The 23854-nt window shown below is 45.6% G+C and overlaps 1 protein-coding gene across 1 annotated transcript in view; it reads left to right on the top strand.

The window, feature by feature from the left end:
* Positions 1-23709, top strand: part of ENPP7 (ectonucleotide pyrophosphatase/phosphodiesterase 7) — a 43764-nt gene extending 20055 nt beyond the window's left edge. The window contains exon 5 of the mRNA XM_060135752.1: positions 23336-23709. Coding sequence (XP_059991735.1) covers positions 23336-23709 — 374 coding nt within the window. The remainder of the gene's footprint in view (positions 1-23335) is intronic.
* Positions 23710-23854: the final 145 nt, after the last annotated feature.

Below are 23854 nucleotides of genomic sequence, written 5' to 3'. Positions count from 1 at the left end.
AAGTGAGATGCTATTGCGGGGGGCGGGGGGTGGGGGGATCTATTTTAAAGTTGAATAAAAGCATTTTCACCTAATGTTGGTGGGCGTGGGCATTGGTGAAAGTTTCTGGAAGAACAATTTGGCTTCACCTATCAAACTTGAAGATTTTATATATCCTTTGACCCACACACTTCACATAAGCCTGCAAAAATACTTTCTATGAGGCGTTTACAGCAGCATTATTTGCAATGTCTAACACTTGAAAACTACCCAAATTCCATCAACAAGACAATGAGTAAATTCGTGGGGTAGACATTCAATGGGAAAGTGAACTATCTGAACCTTGCAGACTAATGCTGAGTGAAATAAGCCAGACAGGGAATTCGCTAGCCGTCCAATGATTAGGACTTCTCGCTTCCACTGCAGGGGGCACCAGTTCAACCCCTGGTCGGGGGAACTAAGATCCCTGCAAGCCACGCAGTGCAGCCAAAAAAAAAAAAAGCCAGACAGCAAAGAGGACATCCTGTATGATTCTATTTACATGAAATTCTAAAACAGGCAAACTAATTTATGGTGTTAGAAGTTGGAATAGAGGTGACATCTTGGGTCGGGGGTGGGCCCCAAAGGACACTTTGCCTCAGCATCCTCCACCTGAGTGGTAATTACAAAGATATATACATAATGTGAAAATATGCTGAGCTATTTCCTTAAGATCTGTACTCTTTAGTATATGTAAGCTATATCTCAATTTTACAAGTTATTTTTACTGTGAGCATATGTTACTTTATATGTACAAAAATCACAATATATTAAAAATACTCAAAAAGACAAGCTATAAATATATTTTTACCATGAGCATGTATTACTTGTGTGTGTGTGTGTGTGTGTGTGTATATATATATATATATATATATGGAAAACACAGTATATAAAAACACACTTGAAATATTTTATGTATATATTAAATACACAAAATAGAAATATATCTTTTATGGTGAGCACACATTACTTTTGTATATATGGACAACACAAGATGTAAGGAAAATATAAGACCAGACTCTTGAAAGAGTAAATCTCCTCGCCCCCCAACCCCCAACGTGCAAACTAGTCCCCTCCTTTGCACCCAGCCTCGGGGGGAATCTGCATCCCTCCCCAGCCCGCCCAACTCCTCTGTCTTGCCTGCCCTCCTGGCACTTGGCCACCTGCTTCAGGGCAAGAGTCATTTCTAAATACTTGCACTTGAGAAACTGTGAGATCAAAAGGAATTCTTGCTTGTGTTCAAGAGGCCTCGTCCAGGGGAAGGCCTCGGCCCAGGTGTAACTATCAATACATCTCCAGACAAACAACTCTGTGTTGCTGCAGATGGAGATAAAGGACTCTGGGGGGTTCCTGGGAGGCTTCCAGAACATCAGAGGAGGTTTCCTGGGATCGACTATAGTGAGAAGGGCAGGAGAGTTTGGGATGAATCCAAGCAAGACCCCACCTGTGTCGAGGGCAAAATGATTCTCCTGGCTGTTGGCTTTACAGCTGCAAAGTCGGTCCCTAGGGGGCAGGGAGGAGGTGCCCGCAGCTGCGCCCCAGGGTGGGTGCTGCAGTCCCCCCAGGCACCTGTGTGGACAACCAGGAAGATGGGGTCTGGGTGGTGGGAAGTGTGGAACACTTCCTTTCTCTCAGGCAGTCTCGCTGGTTAGATAATCAGTGGGTCTGCTGATCTGATCAGGCAGGAAATAGGAAAAAGTAAGCAAGCAGACATTCTCTGTGGGGCAGCTCAGCTCTCCTCCCAGGACGGGGCTTCTGGGCTCCCGCTGCCACCAGATGTTGGCTGTTTCTTTCCTAAATGAAACCACCAGTGCCTCCCAGCTCAGAAACAAGCCCCAGGAAGATGAGGACCACTTGGCACTTTGTCATCTGCTGCAACTTTCAGCTGGAAGCCGGATCATCTATATAACCCAGGCTGGAAGAATCTCCTCTTTTCAAAGGAGGGAAGCTGAGACACGGTGAGATTGCACATTCCCAAAGACATACAGGGCTACTGAGGGCGTGACAGGCACCCCCTGCCCATTCCTGCTCCCTGGAAGCCATGGCCAACCTAAACAGGAGGCCCCAAATGCTACCTAAAGCTGGATACCAGAGAGACAGACAGAAGGGGGAGCTGAGATGTAGAAAAGTGACCAGTCCCGATCTAAGAGAAACTCAAAATGCCATCTGAGCCAGAGCTGTCTCATGTGTTTTGACTCAAGTTTAAAAAACATGGTGGCTGGGACTTCCCTGGTGGTGCAGTTGTTAAGAATCCTCCTGCCAATGCAGGGGACACAGGTTCAAGCCCTGGTCCGGGGAGATCCCACATGCCGCGGAGCAACTAAGCCCATGTGCCACAACTACTGAAGCCCGCGCACCTAGAGCCTGTGCTCTGCAACAAGAGAAGCCACCGCAATGAGAAGCCCGCGCACAGCAACGAAGAGTAGCCCCCACTTGCCGCAACTAGAGAAAGCCCACGCACAGCAACGAAGACCCAACGCAGCCAAAAATTAAATAAGTAAATAAATAAAAAGAGAAGACAATAAAAAAGTAATAATAAAATAAATTAAATAAAAAACATGGTGGATATTTCCAGCACCAGGCTGACCAACCCTTCTATTTGTACAGGATTCTCCCAGTTCTAGCACTGAAAGGCCCTCACACAAGCTGTGTTAGTTTCCTAGGGCTGCCGTAGCAAATTACCACAATCTGGAGGGCTTAAGACAACAAAAACCCATTGTTCTGGAGGCCAGAGATCTGAAATCAAGGTTGGCAGGTTGTTTTTTTCTGGAGGCTGAGAGAGAGTCCATCCTTGCCTCTTCCAGCTTCTGGGTTTACCAACAATCCTTGGCTTGTAGACACATCACTCCAATCTCTGCATCGCCGGCACACAGCTTTCTCCCTGTGTCTGTGTCCCAAATCCCCCTCTCCTTCCTCATATGAGGACACCTGACACTGGATTTAGGGCCCAGCTCAAATCCAGGGTGACCTCATCTCGAGATCTTTGACTTAACCACATATTCAAAGACGCTTGTTCCAAATAAGGCCACATTCATAGGTCCCCCAGGATTAAGACTTGGACACATCAGGGACACGATTCAACCCACTACCCTGGAAACTCCTCCATCTCAGAGAAACTAGCACAGTGGACACCCATCCCCCTCCTGCCGCTTCTACTATCGATGCTGCCTGCGTGTCCATCCCCAGAGCAGACATTTTCAGGTGGCAGAGAAGATGCGAAGGGCCCTGCTCCAGCCCTGTGCTCATTTCAGAGTGGACACCCTGCCACCGACCCTGGGCAAGGCCTGGGCAGAAATCCCTCCAACTCTGGGTGTGGGGAGAGGTGGCAGAAAGCCCCCTTGCCTGCCGGGGAGCATGTGGTAGCCCCACTTGTTGGTGTGGAAGACCCCATGGCTCCCATATCTGGGGCCTCTCCTCCAGCTCTATTCTACTCTCTGACATTTTACTATATTCTGCTCTGTGCCTTCACCTTGACAAGTTATTTTTGGAGCAGGCATACAATGATGTAATAATGAGCTGTCGTAATGACATCTAACATTCACTGAGGCCCGAGTGACTCTCAGTCCTGACGTCACCCCAAGCGGCATCTACTGCTAAATCCCTCCCAACTCGGGGCAAATTCTGAACCTGAATCCAGGTGTGCCGGACTCTGGAGGCCCAGGCCTCATCCCAGCCTCCAAGTGAGCACTAGCTCATTTCCTACAAGCAATTCCCACTCTCGTAGCTCTGAGGGCTGAACCCTGCCGGCCAGCTAGGTGGTTTAGCCTTTCCAAAAGTGTTCAGAGGGTATCTGTCAGAGAAGCCACCTGCCCTGGCCCTGGGCAGGTTTTCATGAAACAAGAGTCACTGAACTTTGAACCAATCACAGTGTCGTGGACTGAATGCCTGTGTCCCCACCAAAGTTCATATGTGGAAATCCTAACCCCTAATGTGATGGTATTAGGAGCAGGGGGCCTTGGGAGGTGATATTGTCATGAGGGTGGAGCCCCCATGAACAAGGTTAGTGTGCTCATATAAAAGACCTGAGAGCCCTCTCTCACCCGCTTTCCACCATGTGAGGATGCAACAGGAAGTCTGCAAATTGGAACCCCGAATAGGTCCCTCGCCAGAACCCTGGAACCCCAATCTTGGACTCCAGCCTCCAGAACGGTAAGAAATAAATGTCTGTTTTTTATAAGCCACCCAGTCTATGGTGTTCTGTTCTAGCAGCCTGAGTGGACTAACGCAGCCACTTAGCTAAATGCGTCTCCCAGCTGCCTCATTGATCCAGGCCTTACTTCACCATCTCCCGTGGCCTGTAAGAGAGAAACCTGCAGAACAATCAACACCACACAGCACCCAAAGAGGCTGAATCAGGAGCCCGCCAGGGAGAGGAGCCACCAGGGGGAGGGGCCCAGACCCACTCCCGGCTGGGCATCCAGTGTCTGGAGACAGCACCGAACAAGCAGCACCCCACCCTCCATGGGAGTTGCCATCCAGGCTGGGTAAGCCCCTAAGTCCAGAATGGCAAACAGGAGTGAGAGAGAAAGCAGGCGCATGCAGGAGCCTGTCGGGGGGAATCCACCCAGGGTTACCTGACTTTTACAGTTTTTCAAGAGATGACTAGCTCCAATTAAAAAGAACATGTGTACGTTAGGGAGATCAAATCAAAACCACGATGAGACACCACTTCACAACCACTAGGATGGCTAGAATTTAAAAAACGGAAAATAAGAAGCGTTGAGCATGTGGAGAAATTGGAAGCTGTGCGTTGCTGGTGGGGATGTAAAATGGTGCAGCCACTGCGCTCCTCCAAAATGTAAACAGAGGGGGCTTCCCTGGTGGCGCAGTGGTTGAAAGTCCGCCTGCCGATGCAGGGGACGCGGGTTTGTGCCCCGGTCCGGGAGGATCCCACATGCCGCGGAGTTGCTGGGCCCGTGAGCCATGGCCGCTGAGCCTGTGCGTCCGGAGCCTGTGCTCCACAACAGGAGAGGCCACAACAGTGAGAGGCCCTCATACTAAAAAAAAAAAAAAAAAGGTAAACAGAGAATTCCACAAAATCCCTCAATTCCACTCCTGGGTGTATACCCCAGAAAATGGAAAATGGGTGTTCAAAGAAAAACTTGCACACAGAGGCTCACAACAGCATTATTTGTAACAGCTAAAAAGTGACAACAACCCAAAGGTCTTATCAGTGGATGAGTGGATAAGCAGCATGTGGCACATCCAGGTGGTGGAATATTACTCAGCGAAGCAGACACACCACACGCCAAACGTGAACCCTGAAAACATGGTGCTCAGCGAAAGAAGCCAGACACAAAAGGCCACATACTGTATGATTCCATTTATATGAAATTCCAGAAGAGGCAACTCCATAGAGAGAGAAAGTAGGTTAGTGGTTTCCAGGGGCTGGGTGGTCGGGGGTGGGGGAGGATGGAGAGTGACCACCGACGCGTTCAGAGTTTCTTTGGGGGATGGTGGAAATGCTCTAAACTGACTGTGATGATGGTTGTACAACCTTATTAATATACTAAAAACCATTGAATCGTATACTTTAAAATGGTGAATTTTATCTTGGTGAATTATGTATACATTTTTTAAAGTGTGCAAGCAAAATAAAGGAGATCTATGGACCACGTTCCACCTGAGAACAGCAATTTTCAGCCCGTAACCTGAGCAGAAGCCCTCCGCCTCGGCACTTGGTCTCCATGCCAACTGGATTCACTTTTTGCTGTTCCTGCTCTAAGACAAAAATGTGAGCTAGAATTCTCTGATAAATATGGTGCTACTGGTTGTGGGCAGTGGCCAATCTTTTTGGACAGCCCTTAGTATCAAGAGCAACAGAAATTATTATACCCTTTGATCCCAAGATTCCCTCCAAGAAAACATACCATAAGGAAATAATTCCAATTACAAAATGTTTTCTATTCAAAAATGCTTATCCAGCATTATTTATTCAATGTTAAAACAACTGGAAATAATCTAACCAGCCAACAATTTGCAGAGGTTGAATAGATCACAATGTGTCAGCAGGGAGGAATCTGGCCTCCATCGCTTACACTGTGTCATGTGGGCAAGTGTGGTGGGCAGAATAACAGTTCCCGGAGATGTCCACACCTGAAAGCCCAGAGCCTGTGAATATGCTGCCTTACAAGGCAAAAGTGATTGTGCAGACGTGATAAAGGTAAGGGCCTTGAGATAGGAGATGATCCCAGATTATCCGGGCAGGCCCATGTAATCACAGCTGTCCTTATAAGTGAACAAAGAAGGCCGGAGGGTGGGAGTCAGAGGAGGAGATGTGAGGGGGGAAGCAGGGGTCAGAGGAAGCAACAGACAATGCTGCACCGCTGGCCCAGAAGATACAGGAAGGGGTCACAAGCCAAAGTAGGAAATCTAAAGTTGCTAAAGTGGGAATAATAATTTTACCTGGGCTTCCCTGGTGGTGCAGTGGTTGAGAATCTGCCTGCCAATGCAGGGGGCACGGGTTCGAGCCCTGGTCTGGGAAGATCCCACATGCCGCTGAGCGACTAGGCCCGTGAGCCACAACTACTGAGCCTGCGCGTCTGGTGCCTGTGCTCCGTAACAAGAGAGGCCACAACAGTGAGAGGCCCACGCGCCACAATGAAGAGTGGCCCCCGCTTGCCACAACTGGAGAAAGCCCTCGCACAGAAAAGAAGACCCAACACAGCCAAAAATTAAAAAAAATTAAAAAAATAATAATAATTTTACCTGCTTCTTGGACTAGTGTGAGACAAGAATTAAACACTAGTGTGAGACAAGAATTAAACACGATCATCTCTATAAACTCTTGTCACAGTCCCTGGCATGTAAGTGCTCAATAATGACAATTATCCAGGGACAACTGTGCCATCATGTAAAGTTACGTTTGCAGAGAACTTTCTTTTTATGGGAAAATGCTCCTGGTGTAACGTTAAGTGAAGAAAGGATAAAGATTATAAACCATATAAAATAGTAAGGAAGAAGCAATTATATAAGTATATTAATATTGCCCTTTTTCTAGGTGATCTTTATTCTATCTAAATGTTCATGTATTTTCTATGAAATATGTTTTACTTTCATAATCAGGAAAAATGTGGGGAATTTCCTGGTGGTCCAGAGGTTAGAACTCGGTGCATTCACTGACAAGGGCGTGGGTTCGATCCCTGGTCAGGGAACTAAGATCCCACATGCCGCATGGCTCGGCCAGTAAATACATAAAGATAGATGTTTTAAAAAAATAAATAAATAAAAATTTTAAAAAGAAAACTGTGTTTGTTTTTCAAATGGGGCCCCTGGAACAAAGTTTTCTTCACTCCTTTCGGGGTCTCTGTTAATGGCCAAGGCTGACTGCACGCAGCCAACCCATGCTTGAGCTTGTATCCCTCCCTACATCCTCACCATTTGTCCTTAAATGCTTCTGTAGTATCAATTTTTAAAACTGTTGGGTCGGGGCTTCCCTGGTGGCGCAGTGGTTGAGAGTCCGCCTGCCGATGCAGGGGACACAGGTTCGTGCCCCGGTCCGGGAGGATCTCGCGTGCCGCGGAGCGGCTGGGCCCGTGAGCCATGGCCACTGGGCCTGCGCGTCCGGAGCCTGTGCTCCACAGCGGGAGAGGCCACAGCAGTGAGAGGCCCGCGTACCACAAAAAAAAGAAAAAAAACTGTTGGGTCGGCACTTGTTTGGTGGTGCAGTGGTTAAGAATCCGCCTGCCAATGCAGAGAACACGGGTTCGAGCCCTGGTCCGGGAAGATCCCACATGCCGCAGAGCAGCTAAGCCCGTGAGCCACACGGCCCAGGTAGCCGTGCTCGGCAACAAAGACAAGCCACCGTGATGAGAAGCGCGCGCACTGCAACGAAGAGTAGCCCCTGCTCGTCGCAACTAGAGAAAACCTATGCGCAGCAATGCAGACCCAACGCAGCCGTAAATAAATAAATAAATAAATTTATTAAAAAAAAAAAAAAACTGTTGGGTCTTCCCTGGTGGTCCAGTGGTTAAGACTCTGCGCTTCCAATGCAGTGGGCACAGTGCGCATGCCGCATATCCTGCATGCCGCATAGTGGGCCCAAAAAAAAAAAATTGTTGACAATCTGATGGGTGAAAATAGATGCTGTAATTGATATTTTAATTTGCATTTATTTGATTATTACTAGGATGGGATCATCTTTTCCATGTATTTCTTTACCATCTTAACTTTTTTTCTTAACTTTTCTTCTGCGAATTGCCTCTTTATTTGTCTCTTTGCCCATTTTTTTCTTGGAGTCTCTCTGTTTTTGTTTTTGTTTTTTTGGCCACACTGCACAGCTTGTGGGATCTTATTTCCCTGACCAGGGATTGAACCTGGGCCCTTGGCAGTGAGAACACACAGTCCTAACCACTGGACCACCAGGGAATCCCCAGGACCTCTTTTTTTTATTTCTGTTTTTAAATTGAAGTACAGTTGGTTTACAGTGTTTCAGGTGTACAGCAAAGTAATTAAGTTATACATAAAAATATATATCTATTCTTTTTCAGATTCTTTTCCATTATAAGTTACTACAGGATATTGAATATAGTCCCCTGTGCTATACAGTAGGTCCTCGTTTTTTATCTATTTTACATATTATAGTGTATATCTGTTTTTATTTCTATAAAGAATAAAGCATGGATGTTAACATCCTGTCCACTTATAATTTCATTTTTCTCACTACCTTTTTATGATAAAAAATGTCAAACATACAGCAGAGTTGAAGGAAGAGCTCATGAACACCTGGGTACTCTCCACTTAATTCTCAGCATTTTGCCACATTTGTTTTACCAATTTGTTTTTGCCGATTCATATGAAAAGAAGTAGGTGTTGATGGCATTTCCCCACTGAACACCTCAATATACATTGCCTGAGAACCAGGCCCGCCTCCTACCTAGCTGCAAAACCACTATCACACCTGAGAAAATGAAAAATAATACTCCATCTCATCTAATATTCAATCAAGACTCAAATTTTCCCACTGCTGCGGCCTCTCCCACTGCGGAGCACAGGCTCCGGACGCGCAGGCTCAGCGGCCACGGCTCACGGGCCCAGCCACTCAGCGGCACGTGGGATCCTCCCGGACCGGGGCACGAACCCGCGTCCCCCGCATCGGCAGGCGGACTCCCAACCACTGCACCACCAGGGAAGCCCCAAAATTTCTTTTTCAAAGCAAGACCCAACCAAGCTTCAGCACTGCATTTGCTTTTTTCTTTTTTTTTTTTTTGACTGCACCACCAGGCCTGCAAGATCATAATTCCCTGACCAGGGATTGAACACGCGCCCCAGCAGTGAAAGCCCCAAGTCCCAAACACTGTACTAACAAGGAATTCCCGCATTTGCTTTTTAATGCATCTTTATAGTTACTCATCTTTTTTATTTTAATGACATTTGTATTATGTTTAGAAAGGACTTTCCATGAGTAAACAAATTTATCTTTCCTATATTTTCTTCTGTCATAGCCTTACTTTTTAAAAAAATTTAAGCTTTTATCGATCTGATATTTTTAAAATTTTTGTGTCAGTGTAAAGTGTACAACTTTATTATTTTTTTTCCTAAAAGATTACCAATTAGTCTGACACCTCTCATTGCCTAACCATCCCTCCACACTGATTCAAATGTCACTACCATCAGTGGCTCAAAGTCCTCTGTATGAGTTTCCCGGGGCTGCTATAACAAAGTACAGCAAACCACATGGCTTAAAACTTACAGAAATTTATCCTCTCACGGCTCCAGACACCAGAAGTCTGAAATCAAGGTGTCGGCAGGGGCACATTCCCTCTGAAGGCTCTAGAAGAGGACTCTTCATTGCCTCTTCCAGCTTCTGGTGGTTGCCAGCCTCTCTCAAAGTTGATATCTTGCATAATTATAGCACAATATCACAACCAGGAAATAGACATTGGTACAATCCACAAACCTTATTCAGATTTCTCCAGTTTCACTAGTTTCTGCTTTGGGGGATATAGCTTAAATACAGTAAAATACACCTATTTTAAACAGTTCTACCCGTTTTGATAAATGTATATAGTTGTGCAACCACCACCATAATTAAGTTTTAGGATACAGAAGATGATGGAAGAAAAGACCAGAGTGGAGGGTCCCCAGACTTTCTGGGGTTTTTTTTATTTGTCTGCGCCGGGTCTTAGTTGTGGCACACGGGATCCCCGTTGCCATGTGCGGGATCTTTCAGTTGCGGCATGAGGGATCTCCTTCCCTGCATTGGGAGCGTGGAGTCTTAACCACTGGACCACCAGGGAAGTCCCTCTCCAGGCTTCCTTACAAATACCTTTTCTATTTGTTCATTATGTAAGCAATACACATTCCTTGAGCAGACACGATTTTAAAAAATAAGCAAAAATTAGACAAATGTATTTCCAGCCTTTTGTGGACATAGTTAACAAATATGGAATCATTTTGTGTATATAGCTTTGTAGTCTGCTTTTTTAAAAACTTAATACGTCTGTCTGCCCAGTACAAGAAAAAAAAAAATTCTACAGCACTTTTTATGACCATAAGGCATTCTGTTGTATGGCTGTCCCATGAGAGAGGCAGAGGAAATCCTAGGACAGTGAAGAAAGACTTTAGGACCACATCCCCAGTCCAGTTTGGGGAGCATCCTGCCAAAAATCCCACGTGCCTTCTGCAGACAGCCCCCACCCCTGGCTCAGGCAGCCACTGATCTGCTTCCTGTGTCTGTAAGTTTTGCCTTTTCTAGAATTTCATAGAAAAGAAAGCATATATATGTAGTCCTTTGTGTCTGGCTTCTTTCACTGAGCGTAAGACGTTGAGACGTGTCCGTGTTATTTCTTTCATCAGTAATCCCTTCCTTTTAGTTGCCGAGCAGCCGTCCCTAGGATGGTTGTACCAAAACGTGTTTATTCATTTACCAGCTGACGGGCATTTGGCTATTCCGAATGAAGCTGCTTGAGCATTCACATACAAGGTTCATGCGGACATGTGTTTGCAATTCTCTTGGATAGATACGTAGGGGGATTTCCGGGTCATATGGTAAGTGTCTATGTACTTTTAAGAAACCGCCAAACTGATCCCCAGAGCGGCCGAACCGTTTTGCCTTCCCCCCAGCAGCGTGTGCAGGTTCCAGCTTCCCCACACCCTCACCAGAACTTGCTATTGTCAGTCTTCTAAATTGTATCTGCTCGGCAAAGGTGTGGTTTTACCGTGTGTGTCCCTAATGAGCAGTGACATGGAGCATCTTCTGAGGTGCCTGTTGATGGTGATGTCTGCTTCTGTGATGTGTTTGTTTAGATTCTTTCTGGACAGCCCCCCTTTTTGGTTAGTCTCCTGTTTTATTACCTCGTGATCAGAGAATGGGGCCCATATGGTTTCCACTTTTGGAATTTGATATTCTTTGTGGCCTAGAACATCAAGTTTTACAAATGTTTGATGGGAAGTTGAAATGAGTCTTGGGTTGACAGGAGGGGGCAGAAACCCAGTTCATACTAGCTTGGACCACCAGAGGGATGTCCCAACTAGGAAGGCCCCGGTGGATACTCTGGGTTTGTCCCAGGTTTCTCTCTATTTTTCTCTATTTCTCATTCTCTCCTTCTTAGCCTGCCTTTCTCTGTGTGCTGGCTTCGGTGTCTCTCAGTAGAAACGCTTATCAAGGGGCGGCGGGGGAAGGGCATGACAAACATCCCTCCAATTTAGCCACCTCAGAGGAAGCAAGACCCTCCCGCAGGGTCCTTAGGTGAAGGCCGGGGGAGGGCTGTAACTGCCCCAACTTGAGTCACGGCCATCCCCAAGCCAGGAGCTGCATAAACTCCCAGGATGCATGTCCAGCCCCACAGCCAACGCACACCCAACCACACGGAGAGAGTGAGGGTTGGCACCCCAAAGGGAGGTGGGTGCTCTCCCCAGAACCAGGGCTAGGGAGCCAAGCATACAGATACATCCTGCCAGGGAAACAAGATGCTCCATCAGGACACTAAAAGTACCAGGGTCTGGTCCTCTGAGGCCTCACCGTTTCATGCCCGCTGGGTCTGTGATTTCTCAGAAGGATACCTGAGAGTCTTAGCGGCAACTGTTCTCTCCTTAATTCTTCTAGTTGTGATACTTACCACTTGCTGCTTTTTTTTTGTTGTTGTTGTTTTGGCTATGCCGGGTCTTAGTTGCGGCACAAAGAATCTTTGTCGCCGCGCGCGGGATCTTTAGTTGCAGCATGCAATCTGCTAGTTGCAGCATGTGGGATCTAGTTCCCTTACCAGGGAACGAACCCCGGCCTCCTACACTGGGAGCACAGAGCCTTAGCCACTGGACCACCAGGGAAGTCCTGCTACTTGTTGCATTTTAATGCTACCTCTCCTGCGTTAAAATTCATGAAAAGAAAACCTTGACGGGCTGTAACTTATTAAGATGCCACAGCCTTCTTTGTTCTGGTGCACAATTTTTTAACGATTTAAAAAAAATTAAACCAGCACCTCTTCACTTTTCTTCCCTCTCATAATTTCTACCTCTCTTACTCAAAAAGTCTGTCCTTCTCGAGTCTGCCCCCTCCCACCCCTGCCACCCTGCCACCCAGCCACCCAACTGTCCGAATTTGAGCATCTGAGTTCAGAAATGCTGACTATAAGCATAATGTGTACTCATCACAGAAATCTTGGAAAATATAGACAAGAGGCATCAAAAAACTAATTTTAATCTCACATAAAGTATTTTTATTATTTCTCTCCACTCGTTTTTTAGATGCATCTATACAGATATTTTTATAATATTGAGACCACACTGCATCTGTTTATTTAATCTGCATTTTTTAACCTAACATTACACATGGTTTCCACCATGTCATTTAAAAAGATCTCCTAAAACTTGTATTTTAAGGATCATAGAGAATCTCCTTGGACGAGCACAGCACACTCCATTTAAGTCAGCTGCCCGCTGATGGACATTGAGCTATTTCCAATTTAATGATAAGCTCTACTGCAGTGAACAAATCAGGACATAAATAAATCTTTCTGTACATCTCTGATTTTTTTTCCCTTAGGCAAATGGATAACAGAAGGGCGTGACTGGTGTTAAGGATCTGGAATCGCATTAGCAAATTACTTTCCAGAAACAATGAAGCCATTTGCATTCCCACCCACGGCGCATGAGGGCTGGTTTCACATAGTCACCCAACTTTTACCAGGGCCTTCTAAATTGATTTTTAATTTAATTGAGGACTTGAGGGGTTAAAATCACTAATATGCTCTTTCCTGGGATGAATTTGCCCCATGCCTACCTTCAAATTATTCATTTTTATGGCTAAGGCTGGGGTTACAGTTCTGTGCCAGGTGGTGTGGTGGATTTAGGGACGTACCAATTCCATTCCCACCCTTGAGGGTTTATACCCTGATGGGAAGGAATTTAAATCAAGAAACAATTAAAGAACAATACACAAATTAAATAAACCAAGAAACCCTCATGTACTCGCAGGAGGTCATCAAGCTGAAAAGGCCTGAATGAGCCTGTGAAAGTGAGAGGGAGGTTGTGTACACCTGGGGAATGCGGGAAGTTGGGGTAATTCTTTCTGTGGACATTTTGGCAATTCATGTCAGAGTCATAAAAATGTTTGAATGTTTTCATGGGATTTTTCAAACCAGAAAGAGTGATAAACTTTGATCAGAAGGAAATTATGCTAATGTCGCTACAAGTAAATGGGCTGGGCTGCAGGCTGGCATGTACTGTCACCCCATACACATTGTCCCTAGTACATACTGTCCCCTTGTACATGCTGTCCCCTGGTACACACTGCCCCTGGGTCATGCCATCCCCTGGTACACAGTGCCCCATGGTGAATAGTCCCCTGGTACATACTATCCCTGGTACACACTGTCCCCTGGTACACACTGCACCTGCCATCCTTTTGCAGGTCCCATGGCAGTACATAAACTGCTCATACCACTGTCTCAGCCGTGGACCCTGTACCTGGTCTTTGTCTCCTCCACGTGAGGATGAGGATGAGGTTGATATGTGTCCCGCATGTAGTGAAAGCATCAGAAGTCAGCTCCAATCTGCTGCTGTCTCTCCGGCAGGTGGTCTGAGGCAAACTCCACCAAGCCCGTGGATGAGCCCTGGCCTCTAAGTCTCTCCTGCCGCAGCCCCACTGTACCCAAGTCCTTCCCTGGCCATCTTTACCTTTGAGTGGCAAGAAGTACCTTCTTCATTCAACAAGTTTTTGAGTGTCTTTTGTGCCTGAGCCCTCTCTACACAGTGGGGCCACAGCAGTGAACTAGCCAGACTTTGAATTGTGAGTCCTCCTACCTTGTTCTTTTTGAGATTGTCTTTTTTTTTTAATATTTATTTATTTACTTTTGGCTGCATCAGGTCTTAGTTGTGGCACACAGACCCTTCGTTGCAGTATGCGGGCGTCTCTCTAGTTGTGGTGCGCAGGCTCCAAAGAGTGCTGGCTCAGTAGTTGTGGCTCACGGGCTCAGTTGCCCTGTGGCATGTGGGATCTTAGTTCCCCGACCAGGGATCGAACCAGTGTCTCCTGCATTGCAAGACAGATTCTTAACCACAGGACCACAGGGGAAGTCTCTTGAGATTGTCTTGATGATTCCAGGTCCTTTTAGAATTAGCTTGTCAATTTCTTTTTTTTTAAGTATGCTGAGATTTTGATTGCGAGTGTGTTAAATCCTTAGATCGAGTTGGGGATGTTGACATCTTAAAAATAGCAAATCTTCCAGCTCATAAACAGTCTTTCTTTTGGCCACGCATAACGGCTTAAGAGATCTTATTTCCCCGACCAGAGATCGAACCCGCACCCTCAGCAGGGAAAGCGCAGAGTCCTAACCACTGGACCACCAGGGAATTCCCAACAGTCTTTTTTATTTAAATCTTCTTTAATATTTCTCCACAATAAAGAAATCAGAATATACTGAGGGGAGACTAGGGCCTGAATATTTTTATTATAGAAAATTTTTATAAAATTTGAGTTTTAAAAAACACATTAAACTATAACAAAGATCAAAGTAATCCGTGAGCTTAAAAGCTAGATAACTCAGGAAACAGTATTTTATATAAATTTATACATGCACAAGGTAAAATTTTTCAAATATTCACAAGGTCATAAACTGATCATTAAAAACCTCTTCAGAGACTTCCCTGGTGGTCCAGTGGTAAAGAATCCACCTTACAATGCAGGGGACGCAGATTCAATCCCTGGTCAGGGAACTAAGATCCCACATGCCGCAGGGCAACTAAGCCCGAGTGCCACAACTACTGAGCCTGAGTGCTGCAAACTACAGAGTCCACACGCCCTGGAGCCTGCAAACCACAACTAGAGAAGAGAAAACCCGCACACCACAACAAGAGAGAAGCCCGCACGCCACAGCGAAAGATCCTGCATGCCTCAACGAAGATCCCACGTGCCACAACTAAGACCCAACACAGCCAAAAATAATTAAATAAATAAATAATAAATCTTAAAAAAAAAAACCTCTTCACTGCCCCCCAAAAATAACCACTGTTATGCATGTCTTGAGTATCCTCTCAAAAGATTTGTATACATGCACCAACACACAAATTCCTTTTGGTTGCACAACAGAAGTAATATCATATATATTTGTAGAGGGCTAAATAATGGCCCCCACATAGACATGTCCAAGTCCTAACCCCCAGTACCTGTGAACGTGACCTTATTTGGAAATAGGGTCTTTGCAGATGTGATTAAGTTAAGGATGTCAAGATAAGAGCATCCTGCACTTAGGGTGGGCCCTACAACCAATGACTGGACTTAGAAGATTTAAAATGTCTTTATAAGAGAAAGGAGAGGGAGGTTTGAGACACAGAGAGACAGAAGAGAGACAGGGAAGGAGTCCATGTGAAGATAGAGGAGGAGAATGGAATGGTCTCTGTGCCAAGGAATGCTAAGGATTGCAGGCAACCACCTGCAGAAGCTAATAGCAGCAAGAAAGGATTTTTCCCCAGAGCCTTCAAAGGGAGCTTGGCCCTGCTGACACCTTGATTTCAGACTTCTGGCCCTCAGAACCTTGAGACAATAAATTTCTATTAAGTCATCAAGCTTGTGGTAGCTTATATGGCAGCTCTAGGAAACTCATACAATATTGCTCCATGCTTAGATTTTTCACATAATAACATACTACCTTGGAGATCTTATGTGTCCACCTGGCTGGGTTATTGCCCCCAGTTGCTCAAACACTAGGTGTTTCTGCAACAGTATTTTGTAGATGTGACTAACATCTACAATCCGTTGACTAGAGGTAAAGGAGATTTTCCTGGATAATCTGTGTGGGTCTCATCCAATCAGTTGAAAGACCTTAAGAAGAGAACTGAGGTTTCCCTGAGGAAGAAGAAATCTTGCCTGTGAACATGAATTCCAGCCTGCCCTTCCTGACGGCCTGCCTTAAGATTTCCAATTTGCCAGGCAGCCCACAATGGCATAAGCCAATTCCCTGCAATCCATCTCTTTAGGTATTGGCATTTCTATATCGGTGTTTCTCTGGAGGATCCTACCTGATACAATCCACCCCCCAAATGAGGCCGTGGGCCCTGCTCTGTTGTCACTGCTGGCTGGGGTCCCTGCCAGCCCTGTTCCTCACTCTTACAGGGTAGCCTAACACAGTGCCAGGCCAAAAGAGCCACTAAAAAATATTTGCTGTGTGCATGGTCTCATGACCACCTCCGAACCCAAAATTCACCTTGCGAATTCCTACCTGGATGCACCCTCACTATCTTGTCCAACTCTGTCTACTGAAGTCGTGGGTACATTGAGGTGCCATTCATTCTGGGACACGTGCTCCCATCAGCAGCATTCACACTAAGACATGAGACTCTAAAAAGCAGCGACTGCAGGATGCAACTTGTACTAAACCCCAAGGAATATGAAATGGTGATGTCGATAGCAGCCCCTTTCACTTACATAGCCAGGACGTGTATAATAGAAGATTTCAGCCCTGAAGAGGAATATTCTATGAAAATACCTCAAAAGACAGTGGTCACCACTGTCATCTGAAATAACTGGGAGTTATTTCAGATGCTCACAGAACCTGTGAGGACATGCCCAGCCAAAGGAGCTGGGCTCCAGCACCTGGCCGTGCATTGTGATTAGATTAACAGCATTTCAACCAGTGTTTTGTTTCTGCAGTCATCATGGACACTTCTGCTGCAGGCCTGCATCCCTCTCACAGTCCAGAGAACAGAAAAACTTGATTTTTTAAACAAATGTTACTCTTTGCAGCAAGAGCTAAACATTGGAACAACTCACCGTCTGTCAATCAGGATCTATTTATATAAACTACCATACAGCAACTACAGAATATCATGGAGAGATTCAAAGGAGCAAGGTAGGTCTATCCACTTGTTGGGGAGCAACCTTCGAGCCATACAACTAAGAGGAAAAAAAGCAGCAGGCAGAACAGCCTTAGTGCACTACCATTTGTGTGACCAGAAGAAACCAGCGGGAGGGTGCACCAGGAGAAAACGCTCCACGCATCCTTGCTGGTTCAGGCACAGAAAGGCCCTGGAAGAAAACCTAGGAAGGGGTTGAGTTTGTTGCTTCCAGAGTGGAGAACTAGACTGCTGGGGACAGGAGGGGAGGGAGGTTTTTCAGTATCCATCTGAACCTTTTGGCACCCGGGGCATGTCCCACTCTCCTTGCTCAGTTAAGAGCCACAGAGGCCTATGGTGATGGAGGAGCAGAGCTGGAGGCTGGGGGGCTGGCAAGGTGCTGCCCGGCATGAGCAGGGGCCCAGCCTCGGACATGTCAAACTAGACATTCCCGCCGTCCTCTGGACCACCCTGTGCTCACCTGCAAAGCGGAATTTTCACGGTATCTTTTGGTTCTAACATTCCTTGCCTCCAAATGCAGTTCCTCTGATTATCACTGAGATTTTTGCCAACAAGAAGCAGGAAAATGACTTTTTAAAAGAAAATGTGTCCTTTGGACTTATCTTCGTACTATCTCTCCAAAGCAGCAGGATTAAAGAGGGTAATGAAAATCTCTTGTTTCATGTGACCTGAGCGACAGACATTTCTTTGTTTGGGTTCTTTTAGACAAGAAGTAACCCAGCAAATGAAGGGAGTAAACAAGAGCATGCATTTGATTCACAGGGGGATTTGCAATCCAGTTCTCAGGTCCATCACTCCTGAAACCGCTGGGTTTATCGATGGTGCCCACAGGATTTATAGAGAATGCTCAAGATCGCCTTTAGCATCCGGGGAGAACAATTAGCAAACTCACGATATGTATTTGTTTACTGCTTTGAATCCCCAAGCTAATTATTGGTTTTTAAATAAGGACTTCACCCTAAATTTTAAAACTTCGTTAAGTGTAACTTATTGTTAAATTTGAGAAAATAATGTATGATATTTCACACTGGAAAACTGCACTCATAAAATCATTTTTACACTCTAACAATCCCGCACCAGGCAAAGGTTTGAAAAAAAGCAGATGTGGGATGTGTAACAGACGTGACTAATTTGTGTTAGAATACCACTGAAACCAGCTAAGCATCAAATACTTTCAGAAATGCCCTAGATGGACTTATACCTCCTAGAGTTGCTGAGAATTCGGGGACAGAGGCAACCCCATCTACCTGGGGTGGGAGTCTAAATCAGTGCCGACCCCTGGGGGACATTTTGGCAGTAGCCAACAACAAAAAAAGTAGACCCATTGCCCTGCAATACAGCATCAGTACAATACACGCTGTTCCAGAGATGTACCAGCACCTTGCACATGCAAAGGTAAAGATATTCAACCAGGGAATTCCCTGGCAGTCCAGTGGTTAGCACGCCGCGCTTTCATGGCAGAGGGCCCAGGTTCGATCCCTGGTCTGGGAATTAAGATCCCACAAGCCACACGGTGCAGCCAAAAATAAAAGATGTTCGACCCGTCAGAATGGTCATCCTCAAAAACTCTAAAATAGGGACTTCCCCGGTGGCGCAGTGGTTAAGAATCCGCCTGCCAATCCCTGGTCCGGGAAGATCCCACATGCCACAAAGCAACTAAGCCCGTGAGCTGCAACTACTGAGCTTGCGTGCTGCAACTACCAGAGCCCACGCGCCTAGAGCCTGTGCTCTGCAACAAGAGAAGCCACGGCAATGAAAAGACCGCACACCGCAACGAAGAGTAGCCCCCGCTCGCCGCAACTAGAGAAAGCCCGCGCGCAGCAACGAAGACCAAACATAGCCAAAACAAAAAGAGTCTACAAATAATAAATGCTGGAAAGAGTGTGGAGAAGAAGGAACCCTCCTACACTGTTGCTGGGAACGTAAAATGGTGCAGCCACTATGGACAACAGTATGGAGGTTCCTTAAAAAACTAGAAATAGAGTTACCATGGGACCCAGCAATCCCACTACTGGGCATATATCCGGAGAAAACTCTAATTCAAAAACATACATGTATCCCAATGTTCATAGCAGCACTATTTACAATAGCCAAGACATGGAAGCAACCTGAATGTCCATCGACAGAGGAACAGATAAAGAAGATGTGGTTTATATACACAATGGAATATTACTCAGCCATAAAAAAGAAGGAAATAATGCCATCTGCAGCAGCAAGGATGGACCTAGAGATTATCATACTAAGTGAAGTAAGTCATATAGAGAAAGACAAATATCATATGATATCACTTATATGTGGAATCTAAGAAAATAATATAATGAACTTATTTACAAAACAGAAGAGACTCACAAACATAGAAAACAAACTTATGGTTACCAAAGGGGAAAGGGGGGTCAGGGATAAATTAGAAGTTTGGGATTAGCAGATACAAACTACTCTATATAAAATAGATAAACAACAAGGTCCTACTGTATAGCCCAGGGAACTATATTCAATATCTTATAATAAACTATAATGGAAAAGAATTTGAAAAAGAATGTATTTATATATATGTGTGTGTATATATACATATATGTATAAAGGAGTCACTTTGCTGTATACCAGAAACTAACACAACATCAAAAATCAACTATACTCCAATTAAGAAAAAAAATAAAGATGTTCCTCACTGCACTGTTTCTAATAGTAAGAAATTGGAATCATGGACTGATATGATTGCAAAATTAATAAACGACACTCTTTAAAATAAAAGCCTTCTACAACAGAGGTCTCTCATAGGGGGCTGTGGTCTGGTCTCCAAAGCAACATCGCAAAGGAGTTGGTTAATTCTCGTTCCCTACCTCCTACAACAGCGTTCCTTAACCTCCCCAGCCCCCAGGATCCAAGGGGGGTCCAGTCTGTGCATATGTTTAGGGGCCATGCAATAGGCTAGGCGGCCTGGGGCGGGCCTCGTGCAGCCCTGGAGGGCCTACTGCGTGCAGGCTACCTCACTACTTCCAGACGTAGCCTGCCCGCCCCCACCAGGCACAAGCGGGGAATGGCAGGAACAGGCTCCACAGCCTCAGGACTTGAAGCAATTTACGATTCCTTGCCCTCATCTGTAAAATGAGGGCTGGGACAGGCTGCCCTTTGTAAGAAGTGTTCTAAACAGTGTGAGCTGCAGACGGCCTCGGGGGGGGGGGTCTCCTGGGTCAGGATGTCTGGGGTGGGGCCCAGGGTTCAATATTTGCATTGTGTGCCCAGGGGATACTTAGGCAAACTGAAAGCTTGAGAACTTCTGCAAGGGCCCTAACTGTGCTTATTTTTACTTGAGTTCTGATACATAAACACTGTGTGTCACGTATGTATAACATTTATCCATTGCATATACAGAGTCAGCATCACATAACACAGCTAGCCTGTAAGTTATACCTCAGGCTTGCAAATGTGAGCGGACCTGGTTGGGGGACAAATCATCACATTAAATATTCAAGTTTGTGCAATGTATTATACATCCTGAGTTTATCCCACGCAGACCATTGAGTGTGTGTCCAGTGTGGACGGTGTTAGTTACTCCTTTTAACCAACTCTGATTACAGCAATGAGACAGTATTTGTAAAAAAAACTAAGAGCTGGCCTGAAACTGTTTTGTAAGATGTAGCCAGTGTTATTTAGTTTTAACTGCCAAAGCTGACAGATCCAGGGTATTGGCTTCATCTCAGTTTCTGACTTTTCCATTGACTTGAGAATAATACCGTCACATCATTCATTTCTTGTCTTGGTATCTTTGCTTTCGGATCCACAAGAGCAGCATGAAAATATTTAACCTTTCTTGGTGGTATTTCAGACATTAATTACTTAATATTTGTCATTGGCACTGTCACTTGCACAGAAAGAAAGTGGCATTAAACAGAGTACTTATGTTTGCCTGTATGCCTGTATTTTTTAATATCTTTTTTGTACATGTTTTAAACATTCTCATAAACAGTAAAGTATAAATGGAAATGTAGATAAACTATTCATGTTCCAGGATTAACTTAAGTATCAATAATTGCATTACTTTCATTGAAAATGTCTAAAGTATAGTCCTTGCATTCCTAAGGACTTGTATTGCCCAGTACTTAACCACTAGCTACACGTGGCTATTTAAATTTAAATTATTTTAAACTAAATTAAATTAAAAAGTAATTCCTCAGCAGCACATTTCAAGTGTTCACTAGCCACAGATGGCTGGCGGCTGACACACTGAAGCGCATGGACATAAGGCATTTCCATCCTCTCTGAAACTTCTACTAGACAGCGCTGTTACAGACTCTGCACTATATCCACTCATGTCTAGATGACAGCAAATGCTGAGGAACCATTTGTTGAATGAATAAGAAAATAATTAGTTCTAATTTGTCTTAATAATTCTTAAATGTGACAGTCAAAACAGAATCAGCTTTGGCCCAAACCCATGTTTTGACACAATTGGATTAGCTGGAATCATTCCTCAATTCTGCCAACTTCCGGTTTTGTTTTTAAGGAGCACTTCACAAACTTTGGATCACAAAACTTTGATAATTTAATTATAGTCAAATAGGTCATATTTGTTTCTCCCAATAAATTATCTAAACGTTATTTTACCCAAACTGGGCATCCCCAGTTGGATAGACAATGTATGTATTAAACCTTCCAAGAAATTGATTTTTTTCCCCCAATGAGTTAGGATCACATTCTGGACAAACTTATTTCTTAGGGAAAGAAAACATTCTCTTTTCTAAGCTTTCTTTTCTTTAAAAAAAAAAAAATTAAGCAAGTATCCCAGGATAACATATATCACCAAGAGGAAACTGGAAACCTCCAGGGCAAAAACCTCACACCCAAGATGAATTCTGCAAGGAAATGTGAGTTGAAACTGATCCAGCTATTTGTAGGATTACAATAAATACACCTTTGGCCTCAGCTCCACAATTTACTGCCTGGCTCCACAAGATGAGGATACAAAAAGAGCTGTAGAGAGATTGTACGCAGTTCTCTCTACCCCAGGAGTGCAGGTTTTATCCCAAAACAGGTATTCTGGGCTGCAGCCCCCCCCCCCAAGTAAGCAATCAACCCCCCACCAAAAGCAATCTTCCTTCTTCCCACCTCCTTTGCAAATAATATCTGAGTTTGCAAATGTTACTCAAGTTCTCTCCAGGATATTGTATGAACGTAACCTATTTAACCAAATAAACTGAAGAACATGCCAGAAATTGAAAGATGGGCTCCTGAAGTTCCATATTTTCTACAGTAGGCCTTTCCTATTAAAACAACAACAAAAATACATTTCTCCTGCAGAATCCTTTATAAATATGGTTTTAATGATCAAAATTACATTGAGACAGTTTCCTGCAACAAGAAACGACTTTTTGACGTACTCAACCCATAGAGTACTTTGCAGCTGTGTCCAAGGGAAAAACAAAGCCAGAAAATGAATTTTGAGTTAAACTGTACTGATACGAAAAAAAAGTGCTAACGTATATCCCCTTTATTACTAGTTTGACTTGCTTTGATTCAAGATCTAAATGATTTAAGGGAAGAGTTGCTCACGGAATACCGATCTGAACAGCGTTAAGGGTGGCTGCCGAAGATGACCCCACCGGACTCCAGCCCACCGCCTTCTCTAAACCCGGTCCAGTCTCCTCTCTGCCGCATGCAATTGATCCAAAGGACATGGACTGCCAAATCCTAGCGGGCCCATTAACGACTTGGTCCTAGGTTAGAACCATGTCCTCAAATCCCGATCCCATCTCCTCCACATTCATTTCCTTCAAATCATGAAATAAATTTTTAAAAGGTGCAGTTGCTTTTCCCCCTACGTGCGCCCTAAAACTTGGGGGTTGGGTGCCACTCTTCACAACTTAAAGAACGAAGAGCCGTTCATTTCCACCAGATGCATTTTCCTCTCTCGCCTTTGAGATAAAAAGCTGGGCTGCTCCGTTTTTGCCGCTCACCTCCTCCCCCAGCACTTTGTCTTCCATTCCTTCCCCGCCCCCGCCCCAGCCCGTTTTGCTCCCACGCAAAATAGTACGACTGCCCGAGACCAAAGGAGACCAAGTTCAAAAATGCGGAGGGCGCCTGGGCCCTCCGCGCCCCAAGCAGCGCCCCTCGGGGACAGAGGCAGGAAGCGGCCGCCTCGCCGCGTCCCAACTTCCCCCCGCTTCGGGGCAGAACAATGGCTTTTTGCCCGGAAAACGAAGTTCGGAGGAGGCCAGGCGCACCCCGGAGACCAAGCGGGACTCGACTGCTGATCGCCAGGTCCGAAGAGGCAAGGCGCCTCCTTCTTCCCCGCGAGGGACCCGCCCGCGCTCTGCTGACCCACGCGCGCTGCCCGCGGCCCCAACCCACCCAAACCAGGCGCGCCGGACCCCCGCCCGGGGCGCGAAGCTGGTCCCGCCGTGAACAATGCGCGCACCGCCCCCAGGCACCGCCCCCTTGCGCTCATTGGCCCATGCCGGAACAGGGCGGCCCGCACGGGCTGGTGGCGGGCTGGGGCGCGCGGGGCGCGGAAGCGTTGCGCGTGCGCGGGGCGGGCCTGCGCGGGGCG

The sequence above is a fragment of the Lagenorhynchus albirostris genome, chromosome 20 (assembly GCF_949774975.1).
Source record: "Lagenorhynchus albirostris chromosome 20, mLagAlb1.1, whole genome shotgun sequence".
Lineage (NCBI taxonomy): Eukaryota > Metazoa > Chordata > Mammalia > Artiodactyla > Delphinidae > Lagenorhynchus > Lagenorhynchus albirostris.
Note: the sequence above shows the minus strand (reverse complement) of the source record. Positions and strands in the feature narration are given on the sequence as shown.